The 12,398-nt window shown below is 42.5% G+C and overlaps 1 protein-coding gene across 1 annotated transcript in view; it reads right to left on the bottom strand.

Annotated features, from left to right (window-relative positions):
• The window catches only part of VIPR1 (vasoactive intestinal peptide receptor 1), a 115,237-nt gene that overhangs the window by 32,965 nt on the left and 69,874 nt on the right, over positions 1 to 12,398 (bottom strand). The window contains exons 4-5 of the mRNA XM_054273560.1: positions 8,661 to 8,764; positions 1,676 to 1,776 (exon numbers count right to left, since the gene is read on the bottom strand). Of these exons, the coding sequence (XP_054129535.1) occupies positions 1,676 to 1,776; positions 8,661 to 8,764 (205 nt within the window). The remainder of the gene's footprint in view (positions 1 to 1,675; positions 1,777 to 8,660; positions 8,765 to 12,398) is intronic.

Below are 12,398 nucleotides of genomic sequence, written 5' to 3' on the forward strand. Positions count from 1 at the left end.
GCACCTGGGAAGAGAAGTGCTGAGTTCCTGAAGGGTGAGGCCAGCCTTGGTGTCAGTCACTCTAGAAAATGTGCTCTGTCTTACATGAGGGGATGGAACCTCATCCAAAAGGCTCTTCCATCCCAGCTTTTTGCTCATCTCCCTTTGCATAAATTAATTTACAATAAGAGATGACATAGATGCAGACATCTTCATTGGAGGCACCCAAATTCAGATACCTGAATCTATTGCAAAATTTAGAGAGCAAGAATTAATCCATTTGCTGCAGTCGGGGATCCCAATGCCCATCCATCCATCCATGAGGCCCTGGGTCTCCTGCAGGCCCTGCATCCTCTCTGCCACACTTGTGCACGTCTCAGGGACACCAGCAAGTTAAAATGGCCCTGGGTGTCTCTGTCTTGCCATAGAGTGACAGCAGGAAGTGGTTTTGGAAAAGATTTTGGGAGGAAACAGGCTGCCCAGAGAAACTGTGGATGTTCCATCCCTGGAAGTGTCCAAGGCCAGGTTGGATGGAGCTTGGAGAGACCTGGGACAGTGGAGGGTGCCTGCCCAGGGGATGGAATGAGACGGTCATTAAGGTCTCTTCTAACCCAACAATTATGGGATTTTGTGATCCTGAATATTTTTGGATACCATTTTGAATACCTACTTTAGGTAGAAATTCCCTGGTATCCATATACAGGACACTATGGACTGTAACCCTTTAAGAGAGATCCATCATAGAACAATCTGCCTTTGGTGAGATGAATCCACTTAAATGATGGGATTTGGGTTACAACTCTCACACAAATGTCACAAATCACACACCAAAACACAGTGGCACTGAAAGGTGGAGGTACCTGCTGCAGACATCTTTTATGAAAAATCCTTTCCTTAGAATTTTTCCTCCTGAGAAGCTGGGAGGCCTCAGGAACAAAATGTAAACATTGATTATCTGCTGCTGTGGAATGCAACAGGTGCATCTGTGATTGGCCCATGTTGGTTGTTTCTAATTAATGGCCAATGACAGCCTGGCTCAGAGAGTCCGAGCCACAAACCTTTGTTATCATTCCTTCCTATTCTATTGTTGGCTAGCCTTCTGATTAAATCCTTTCTTCTATTCTTTTAGTATAGTTTTAATATAATATATACCATAAAATAATAAATCAAGCCTTCTGAACCATGGAGTCAAAATCCTTGTCTCTTCCCTCATCCTAAGACCCCTGTGAACACAGTCACAGGAACCTTCCTCCCCTATCCAAGACTGACAGAAATCTTGGGCATCTTCCTGTGACACTCAAAACCTGCACAGCTGTTGCCCTGTTCTTCTAAGTTCTTCTAAGCCTTCTGATGTTTATATTCCTCTAATGAAGATTCTCACACACTTTTCTGTAAATAACTATTGTTTTGCATTCTTTTGTGGAGGAGGAGAAATTTGATGGGCTGTTGGTTTGTCCAGCGTCATTGGAGAGGTGACACTTTCACCCTCCAATCCACTGTCACTTTTGAAAGTCTATAACTGTTAGAGTCAGAAATTAAACTTCCCTTCTTTTTACCTTGGTGATTCCATCGTGCGTGTCATTTTTTTTCGCGTCCTATAGTGACACAGCCTTATTTCGTGTCCTATGTCCACACAGCCTGTAAATCACCAGCCTCTGAGCCCCTTCCCTCAGCCTTTTTCTGCAGATGGCCTTACCTGAAGAGACACAGGATGATCATGGCAGCTGTGAGGGCGATGAGGGACAGGGTGTGCCCGATGGTGTAGCCGGTCTTGACCGTTCCGTAGAACGCCGTTTGCTGGTGTGAAAGAAAGAAAACAGAGTTTTCAAAGAGGTCCAAAAATATCCTAAACACAGCATCACTGACTGCTGGGACAAGGAAATCATCCTTCTCTTTTCTCTTAGAACACCTCTGACTCATTCACCCTTTAAAATCCCATCCAGTAATGAACGTGACTCAAACACTACCAAGTGTGAGTGTGGAGAACTCATCTGGGTGCAGCAGGGCTTGGACCACTCCAAACCCAGGTTAGAGTTACACAAGGGAAAGGTTCCTGCTGGAAGGAGGCTGATTTGGCACCTGCAGAGACAGCTCCAGCCTAAAACCTCGTGGAACAGGAGTGATCAATGTTCAGCTAAACAGTGCACGACACTGGGTCTGATGTGGTGAGAGCAGTGAAATTAATTTTATTAAGCAGGTCTGAGGACAGAACTGTCTGGGAAATTGGTTTGCGTTTTTGCTTTTGAGGGACTTACACTGTTGTTTAGGCAAGTAAAACGTTCTCACTGTTAAGTCAGAAATATGTGTTAAGTGGGAAATTGGTTCATGGTTTTTCTCATCGATAGCACACAGAGGGAATCTCTGAGCACAGCACACCTCAGGGCTGGGATCCAACAGGGAATCCCAGTCTGAATAAAATGGGCAAATAAGCTCTCCAAAGCTCTCTAGCAACACTCTAAATCAACCGATTTCCACCTTAAAAAAAAAAAAAGTAGAAAAATACAAGAGGTAAAATTATTTAGACATTTATCAATTAAAAAAACCCCTAAATTTTTACAAGAATCTAACTCAGTTTATGGAAAATTTTATATTTTCCAGCTCTTGATTGACCCTCCTCTGCTCTTCTTGTCACCATCTTCTATAAACAACCCAAACAACCAAAACCATAAAGAGCAGGTTAGGCAGAAAATCTAAACCCAACCTTGTTTGGAGAAATACTCTTCCATAACATCGAGGGTTGACATTTTTATGTGCTATTTTCCCAGGCTTTGACAAGTATTTGGTACTTTACAGAAGCAGGGAGGCTGGGATGAGTTGCAATCCTTTAGCATTTGCACAAGCCAGCTTGGAGAGGTGTTAAAACAAGAGATTTTCAGAGATAACACTGGTCATATCTTTGACCACAGATCTCAGAGGTGGTTGAAGCACCGTGTCCTTCAAAGCCACGTCACTGAGAGCTTTGGGTCACTCTGAATAGATAATTCAAGGGTTTCAGGACAATTTCTCTGCCTGGCCTTGCCCAGATAAAGCTCTGCAGGTGAGGCCTCACCTGAGGGGGGCAGAGGGGCAGAATCCCCCCTTTCCCTGTGGGATCAGCCCAGGATACAATTGGATTTCTGAGCTACAGGTGCACATGGTCAGCACGTGTCCAACCTCTCATCCACCAGCACCTCCAAGATAAAATCTTCTTTCCAGCCTTCCTGGGGTTTGGGATCCCAAAGGCAGCTCTGACTTTTCTAATTAAAGCAGTCAGCCTCCCTCATGTTTAATCTTTCTCTATTATCTCTATTTTTGATGGCATCAGGGCAGAACAGTTCCAGGAAAGACTTGGCCAGCAGAAAGATGAAGTTCATGGTAGGGGACTGCAGGAGGAAGAGGTTGTCCCACACTTCATTTAGGAGAGCAAAGTAGCCCTTCTGCTTCTTAGAGTCATTCCCAGGAGCAAGTTATCCACAGAAAGCTCCTGGTGTTATCCAACAAGTAATTCCCTGCTTTCCTCTCCATATTTTATAGTGATTACTCCTTCTTGTGCAGAGAGGGATGGTGCTGCATGCAGCTTTAATGCAGGATGTGGGATCATCTCTGCTCTGGAAACTGCACATAATGGCTTCTCACTCTTCACTGCACTTGCTAATGACAGTTGGTCCCTATTTCAGAGATATCAAAGCACAGAATTTGACCCAAGATCATAAATGGAATTGAAATTTCACTCAGGGTCCAGACTGTAAAATATTCTCATTAGAAAAGAAAGGGATGTAGATAAGTGGAGGCAATGCATCAGGAGGATGCCTGACTGTTTTACAGAATGAAATCAGGCAAATTCATCATTGTCTCTTTGACTTCTAAAAGCTTCTGCTTCATTTAACAGGAGTGTGATAATAACAATTATTCGAGGTAGGTGCTAAATTGAGATTAACTGAGATTTATTTTCCATGGTTTCTATTCAGTAACCTCAATATTTGTCCCTTGGATGACAATGGGAAACATTTACAATTTTGAAAGGAAAAGAAGAGAAATACTGAAATAAAGTCTTTCAGGAGCCATGTGTTTTGGGGTTCATGTCATCCAGCCCAAAGTCATCAGGTTTCTCTTGAGAGTAAATGAAAAGGAATTTCTTTGGGGAGAAACGTGGGCTGAACTGACCTCTGGAGGTGTCTCTATTTCACCATTTTCAGGAAAAACCTGAACCATCAGAAACCTGATGCTGGAACCCTGGATACTGAGGATTTCAGACTTTCTGTGCTGACAGGCACAAATATTCAAGAGAACACTGCATTTGACCTGAAGCCACAGAGAAAGCTTCCAAAATTGATTAATAACACAAAGATTGTGAGTGTATAGTTTAAATAGAAGTGTATGACATCACATAGTGGAAAACTTAAAGTTTTAGAATATAGTAATGTATATAAGGCAAGATAGAAGTTTTAAAGCAGTAGCTAATCCTTCATCTTCACCTTCTTCTTCATGAGTTTAAGTAGTATTTTACAATTAGATAGAAAAGTCCACACTGTGGAACACGAGTAGTTATTAAGTTAAAAATAAAGATAATTTAATTTCTTAATTAGATAGTTTTTCCTTAAAAGACCTTATAGAGATAAATATGAAGCCATTTTGTAGCTTATTAGTGAAATACTGTAAAACTCACAACTTATAAGACTACAATGAAAATAAGAATTAATAAACATCTGAATCCAAACATAAAATAGCATCCCTACACATTTAATCCTGACCCTGACCAAAGCAAAAAACAAAATAAAACCACAATAACACTGGGGTGGCCCCTCTGAGCAGATGGAAGCATAGCAGGGAGAAGAGCATCACATCTGACAGAGGAGCAGGATAACAACCCCACTCCCCATTTGCTAATGCACCACTTCTAAAGGTCAGCTTGGAGAGGGGCTCATCATCCCTGCATGGACCCCAAGAGCAGCACTTTGGTGCCTCCATCATCTGCTGCTGTAGGGACTGCCAAAATTCACAGCTAAAATCTCACACACTGCTCTTATTTATTTTTTCATATTTTTTTCTTGCTGTTTCTGACCTGAGACCAAAAGTTCATGAAGTTTTTAACTCCTGGAAGCTTATCAGTCTTTCCTGGACCTCATGTCCTGTACAGCCTGCTGTTTTTTTTCTCCTCCCTTTACTTCTTGCTCCCCAAACTCACTGCCAATTCAACAACAAGAAAACAAAAATCTATTATTCTTCATGGGCTGCTACTGCATGTTCACCCCCTCTTCAGCCACCTTTCACACAAATTGGAAGAAAAAAAGCAAGAAAAAACAGTGGAAAGCAAAGGAAAATAATTAAGAAAGAATTAAAAGAACACAATAGAGGTTCTCCTGGTAACACAGCACTCTGGCATTGCTGAAAGCTGTTGGGTGGCAGGAGCATGCCCCAGGAATTCCCAAATCCCCTGTGCAGCAGGAACCCTCTCGTGGTCTCTAGCTGGTCACAGTGACCCCGAGATGTGTTAGAAAGCCTCTTTTCCCAGACCAGCAGTCAAAGAAGGAGTCAGAGCTCTTCATTTCTCAGTCTCAAGGTTGTTTATTGTAACTTATCTACAAAATTCTCTCTCCTGTCCAGCTGAGGTCCGTTCGGCAGGACAGTCAGAGGCACACTGGCCACCCCAGAGGTGTTGTTATCTTTTTATACAAAAACTACGTGTACAATATTTACAATTACTTTCCAATACCTATCACCTGTGTTAAGACAGTGAGCTTCTACTCTAAACTGTCGCAGACATCTTTTATGAAAAACCCTTTCCTTAGGATTTTTCCTCCTGAGAAGCTGGGAGGCCTCAGGAACAAAATGTAAACATTGATTATCTGCTGCTGTGGAATGCAACAGGTGCATCTGTGATTGGTCTCAGGTGGTTGTTTCTAATTAATGGCCAATCACAGCCCAGCTGGCTCGGACAGAGAGCCAAGACACAAGCCTTTGTTATAATTATTTCTTTTTCTATTCTTAGCCAGCCTTCTGATGAAATCCTTTCTTCTATTCTTTTAGTATAGTTTGAATGTAATATATATCATAAAATAATAAATCAGCCTTCTGAAACATTGAGTCAAATCCTTGTTTCTTCCCTCAACCTGAGACCCCTGTGAACACCGTCACATAAACCAATCCCAAAGTGCCAACATCACAGCAGAAGATGGAGGCCAAGAAGAAGAAGGAGAAAGGCTGGACACGCCCCAATTCCTCCATCTTGTCCCCTGAACCTCCATTCTAAAAACCCCAAAAATCTATTTTTCACCCCGTGGTAAATTCACTATCATTCTACTTAAACTATCATGGCTTTTGATTCTTCATATAAGGTTGGTAACTGTTTTTTCCAAGGGCTCAATCAAAGGCACAGGGGGGTCCTGGGCTCTGTGCCAGGGTCTCTGAGCCCCCTTGGCAGGGGCTCGAGTCCTCCAGGGCAGGCAGAGGAATGTCCTGGGTTCGTACAGGACTCCAACCAGAGCTCAGGGTGGGGGCCCTTGCCCAGCAGAGCTGGAGCTGTGGTTTCTGCAGGCACACAGCTCAGCCTGAGGGAAGGACACTTGAGGATGTGAAGTGCTGGGTTCAAGTTTTTTGTGCACCTCTGCCTTTGCTCTTTTCTGTTTTCTTTCCCACTCAGAGCTGGCTCAGATCCCCTGTTAACTCTTGGAGTGCCTTGGCAATGTGTGAACATGCACAGAGACCTCTCACCACATTGAGTCACAGACTCCCAGAATGGTTTGGGTTGGAAGGGGCCTTAAAAATCAACTCATTCCACCGCTGCCATGGGCAGGGACACCTTCCACTATCCCAGCCTGCTCCAAGCCCTCTCCAACCTGGCCTTGGGCACTTCCCAGGATGGGACAGTCACAACTTCTCTGGGCAACCTATGCTGGGGCCTCACCATCCTCTCAGTGAGGAATTTCTCCCCAATTTCTCATCTAAACCTGCCCTCCTTCAGCTTAACACCATTCCCCCTTGTCCCATCACTCCATGCTCTTGTGAAAAATCCCTCTCCAGCCTTTTTGTAAGACCCCTTTAAATACTGGGAACACATATTAATTAATTATTGAGATTCCTATGTCCAACATTCACTAACACTGAGGTATGTTTTAAACAGCAACAGCAAAAAAAAAAAAAAAAAAAGCATGAGCAGAGGTTTAATATAAACACATTAAGCTATTATATAAAAACATAAATAATGCAACATGTGATTGCAGTGAAGTATAACTTTCCATGCATAAGCTTTTTCTTGTTGACTGTGGGACTGCTTCAGGTGATTAGTTTAGATTAGATGCTGAACTTTGAGTTAGGTGAGGTGAATCTTGCTTCCAACATTTGTTATCCTCTTTAGACTTTACCCTTCATGTCTCAGCATGCAGCAAACCAGTAACAAACTCCTTCCTGTGGAATGACAATGCTCTGCAAAGCTAATTATACCCAGGTCAGTGATTGCTAATTTATACACAAAAAATATCCCAGAGAATTTTTGGATTTTCTATCAAATTTCAGTAAAATTTTGAAAATATGTGTTTCCTACAGTGATGTGGATTTTTAGATGGTTGAGATCTGCAGAACAGCAAAACATAATTTTTATCCCTTTAGAGTTTTGATGCTTCTTCTGCCATAGAAAGACTGGAACCACCATATCTACTTAAGCATAAATATAAATGTGGAGGGCTTGTTTCAAAGTACACTGTGGAAAATAAACACCTAAAGTTATGTGTGGGCATCATATAGACAATGATCTGATCTTCTCAGGTCCTGACATCCTGGAAATTTTGGATGCTCCATCCCTGGAAGTGTTCAAGGCCATGTTTGGAACAGCCTGGTCTAGTGGAAGGTGTCCCTGCCCATGGCAGTGGGTGGATGGGATGATCCTGAAGTTCCCCTCCATCCCAAGCTGTAGAAACCCAGGGCACTGGGAATATTTCTCTGTCTGCTCTGGGGTGCCCTGACCCCCAGGGCAGCACTGACTCTGACCCTCACTCATGGAGAAAGTTTCCCAGACTTCCAGATGGACTGGAACCCACAAAAGTGTGCAATAGATGATAGAGAGCTGTGTGGGTGTGTCACTTGGTGAGAAATTGAGGGTTTGGGGTTTTTAGTGTGTTGTGGATGGCAGCAAGATGGAGGGCACAGGGTGTCATCCTGGGTTTCTTCTTCATGCTGCTTCTTCCTCCTTCTCCATGGGTTTGGGTGGCATTTTGTAATTGGGCAGAAAAGTCCCCATTGCAGCTCTGTGGGATCAGTTATTGGGTTAAAAGGGAAAATAATCCAGGTGTCAGTTCTCAATTGGATAGTTTAGTCTGAAAAGGCCTTGGAACAAGAGATTGTTGGCCATTTTGTGCCTTCTGATGAAAAGCTGCTGAACTCCCAGCAGTGAGACTGTTTTACTGATAAGAAATAATAAACACCTGAGTGTGAACATGGAATAACATCTCAAGTGCCTTCAATCCAGACCCAGAGAAACCCACAACTGGAACCACGCAACCACTCCATAATTCCACAAGTTTATGACATTAAAGGGAAGATAATTTCCTTGGCCAAACATTTGAACTCTGCTTTCAAGGATCTTCAAGAGGATCCTTCCCTCTTGAGGAATCAGAGGGGGAATGGGAAAAGAAAGGCATGGGAGGACCGTACAATTCTGATATTGATCCCTGTTAAATCTTGATGTCCACCCACCCAGGTTTACAAACCTCTTCCCCTGGAGTGCTGTTGGAATCATATCCACAAGCTACAGCGTAGGGTGCAGGGTACACATCTGACCAGCCCTGGCTTGTACAATTCCTGGTCACATTCCCTGGAAGGAAAGAAAAAAAACCACATTATTTAAAAAGAAACCTTCAGCTCACTGTTAAAACAACTCCTGCCTCTTGAGGTATAAATGCCAAAACACAATTCTTGTAACACTTAGAGAAAAACTCTCATGCTTTTCCCCTGTTATTAATTTTTCATATTACACAGAGCTCATAAATAGGAGGCATCTATTCTGTTTAAAGTCCAGACCTCAGTAGAAAAGTACATTTTAATACAGAGGTGCACACAAAACATCCCTTCAAGTGGTACCATGCTGCCAGTTGTACCCAGACCTTTGGTTCCTGGCACTGCACCAGTATTGTTTGAATGTTTTATTGTCACATTGACTTTGTTCCTGGAAAATTTTTTATCTAAACAGAGCAGTGAAGTATTTATGCCTTTCACTGTGCCTGTGAGAAGCCAGGACAGGGATAGATAAAGGGCTCGTTTCGCACCATGCAGATAAGGCTGGGGGTCTGGGAACCAAATCCAGTCCTCCACACCCAGACCTTGCCTACAACTGAGCCCTGAGCAAATTTGATTCCTGCAACGTACTGCACTCTGGTTTGTGAGCAAAACACTTCAAAATTTGGCTGTGAAGGGAGAAAATCCACACACTGACAACCTGTATTGCCTGTTTCAACTTGCACACTCCAGGGCAGGAAGATTTCCTGGACTGTCAAGCTCGCTGAGTGCCTGGGGCCTCTGATCAGCTCAAAAGAGCTTTAATTAACACAAGAACATCTCACTCCCTCAGCCAAACTGTCAAAACTGAAGTTAACATGGCTCTTTGGTACTCAGAGCTGCCTGATCCATCCAGGATTGTAAGAGCAAAGCACTTCTCACTTTGTAAAACATCCCTGCTCCCTGTCCCAGCTGGACCTCAAACCCACAGCAGCTTAATCCAGCCAAAGGAGGAGAGAGCACACAGGACAAGCCTTATCCCAAGAGGTTTGTGGGCTAAAAGGCCAAGATATGGGTTTGTCAAAAAATAATAAAACAGAAATGCACCCATCAGCACATTGTAAATTCCCCCAGCACCTTCCCCGACCACCAGTGCCCACCCTGCCCACCTCACTAAAATCCCATTACTGGGCATTCCTCTGGTGCCATTCACCTCACAAAACTGGAAAACTGGTCAATACACCAGAATGAACAAACAGAAGTCAAACCTTGGTGAAAAATGACACCAGTGAAGCTGAAAGAGCTTTGCAAACATTTCCAACAATTGAGCTCTTTGCACACAAGAGTAAGAAAACTCCTGCAAATGCGACCAAATCAATTACGCAGCTGTGAGTCACAAAAATATTTGAGTATCACCTCCAGCAATTTCTGACACTTGAGTCATCTGAGCATCTTCCCAACCACGGGCCTGTTCTGCACTGAGAACAGTCCCCTGCCTGAAGTCACTTCTCCAATCCCTGTCACAGATGGATTTTGACATTAAACTTGCCCCTCTAATCTGTCTTTGCAGCAGATCTGAATCTGGGAGGTATTGTAAAAGCAGGGCCTCCAATGCAGGGAAGAATGATGAGGAGAACTCCAATGATATCAGAAGGATAATTAATTACTTCATTATATTATTATTCTATACTATATTACACTACATCTAAACTGAAACTGCACAAGCACCCAACTCAACCAAATCTCCTGACCAACCATCAGAACACAGTTTGCAGAGACTGGTCAAGAAAACAAAACACTCACACCAGAATCCGATCAAGCAAATTCCTTCAGGTAAACAATCTTCCAGCACATCCGACATGTTCCAAAACACAGAAGCAGTAAATGAGATAAGATTTGGTTTTTTTGGAAAATCATTCCTTTCTCTGCTTCTCTCAGGTTCAGAGTCTGTGAATCTCACAGGGAGGGCTCTCAAAGGTGCCTTTCTTCATTTTCCATGGGCTGCTGGCCCAGGCTTTCCCTGCATGGCCACTGTTTGCAGTTCCTTCCACCAGGGTTCATATCAGGATCATAAAGGATCTTGTGCAAACAAATCAAGGACACGACTGTTGGGTGCTTTCAGCTTTTCTGAGTTATGCAATTTCAGTTATTTCTTCTTTGTTACAATGGATCCCATTATCTGAACTTCCCTGCTTCCCATTTCCTGCTCAAAACTCTGTTTGGGGATGGCTTAAGATTTCACGGTGGTTTTCAATCTTTGTTTCTTATTCTCAGTGAGGTAAGGTGTGCTTCTTTCAGCTTATTTTTCTCCTGTTTCTTTTCAATTGCACTTCCTCACAATTTTATGATTATTTAAAAACCCTCACTTCTCTCAATACCTACAAAAATTGTCCCAATGCTTTAGCAGATGTGGAAACCAAGGTAGAAGGAAAATCAATGACAAAGCATCAATGGGATTAAAAAAATAATAATAAAAATTACTGTGATTTTAGGGAAACTCACTTCCCAGAGAGGATTTTCTGCCACCCTTTGCTGCTCATGTCACTTTTAGATGTGAAATTCACACACATGGTGTGATACAAAAGAACTTTCTAAAACCTCTCATGTTCACCTGACGTCTGAGAGGTACAAAAAGTAAAAGATTAGAAAATAAAGATTTGATCACAACACAATTTGCCTCAAGTAATGGATGATGTCTGTCCTCAGACCAAATAACATTTCTACTTACTTCTACTTAAAATATCACTTTCTATATTGAAAATGAGCATAAAATTTGGGAAAGTGCCCCACAAGCTTAGCTTTCCTCTGAGGTTCACAGGCTCAGGTTAGACTGAAGTATCACACAGATTTTTATGTTCCAATGTCAAATCCCAGCTCTGCTGCAGATCCCTGATAAAAATTAGACATTTTTTGTGGTCTCACTGGCTCTTGTTTTTTCCAGACTTTGGTCATAAAGTCTAATTATTTGTCAATGGAAAAGCAAAATTTTCAAAGCACCAGAAGTTGTATTTGCCTTTTTCCAGAGCTGTTTCTCAGCAATTTCTGTAACACAAGTTCTCCCTAAAATAAGCACCAATGGAGTACATTGAAAATGACAGAAGCAGAAAACACAAACTTTCTGTACTTGGAATTTATCTCCAGCCTTTCAAAGCCCACTAGATTTCCCAAATTTTCCCATTTCCGATCAGACTGGAGTTAAAATTTTCAAACTGTACTCCTGGATATTTAATGAGAAAGGAGACCAGGGGTTTATAATTACATGTATTTAGCACTGCAGAGTTGAGGAGATACACTGAGAGATGGGAAGCATCCCAGTGCCTGAAGTTTGTGCTCCAGGCTCTCCTCTGTGCTTTGGAAAAAGAAGAGGAAAGTCCCTGGTGAGAGCAGAGTCCCCTCATTCTCATGGTATTAGTTAAGGCCATGAATTAATCTGGGTTTTTTTGTGGGGTTTGTATTTATTTTGATCAATGTTACCACTGTCAAAGTGGCATGACTGTTCCTAAAAAAAATGAGGTGATGTTTTCTATTGAAAAAAAATTGAAAAAGCCACGACTAACTCTCATTTGTTTTAATAATAACCTCATAATGCCTTGCAAGAGCTCAGTTCCTGCTTTCATGGCATCCCAGAATGGCTGAGGTTGGAAGGGACCTCTAGAGATCATATGGCCCCAAACCCCTGCTCAGGTGTGGTCACCTAAAATGGAAGCATGGCCAGATGCCTTTTGGATATTCTT

The sequence above is a fragment of the Melozone crissalis genome, unplaced genomic scaffold (genome assembly GCF_028551555.1).
Source record: "Melozone crissalis strain CALT ecotype California unplaced genomic scaffold, PUWL_Pcris_2 ptg000016l_1, whole genome shotgun sequence".
NCBI lineage: Eukaryota > Metazoa > Chordata > Aves > Passeriformes > Passerellidae > Melozone > Melozone crissalis.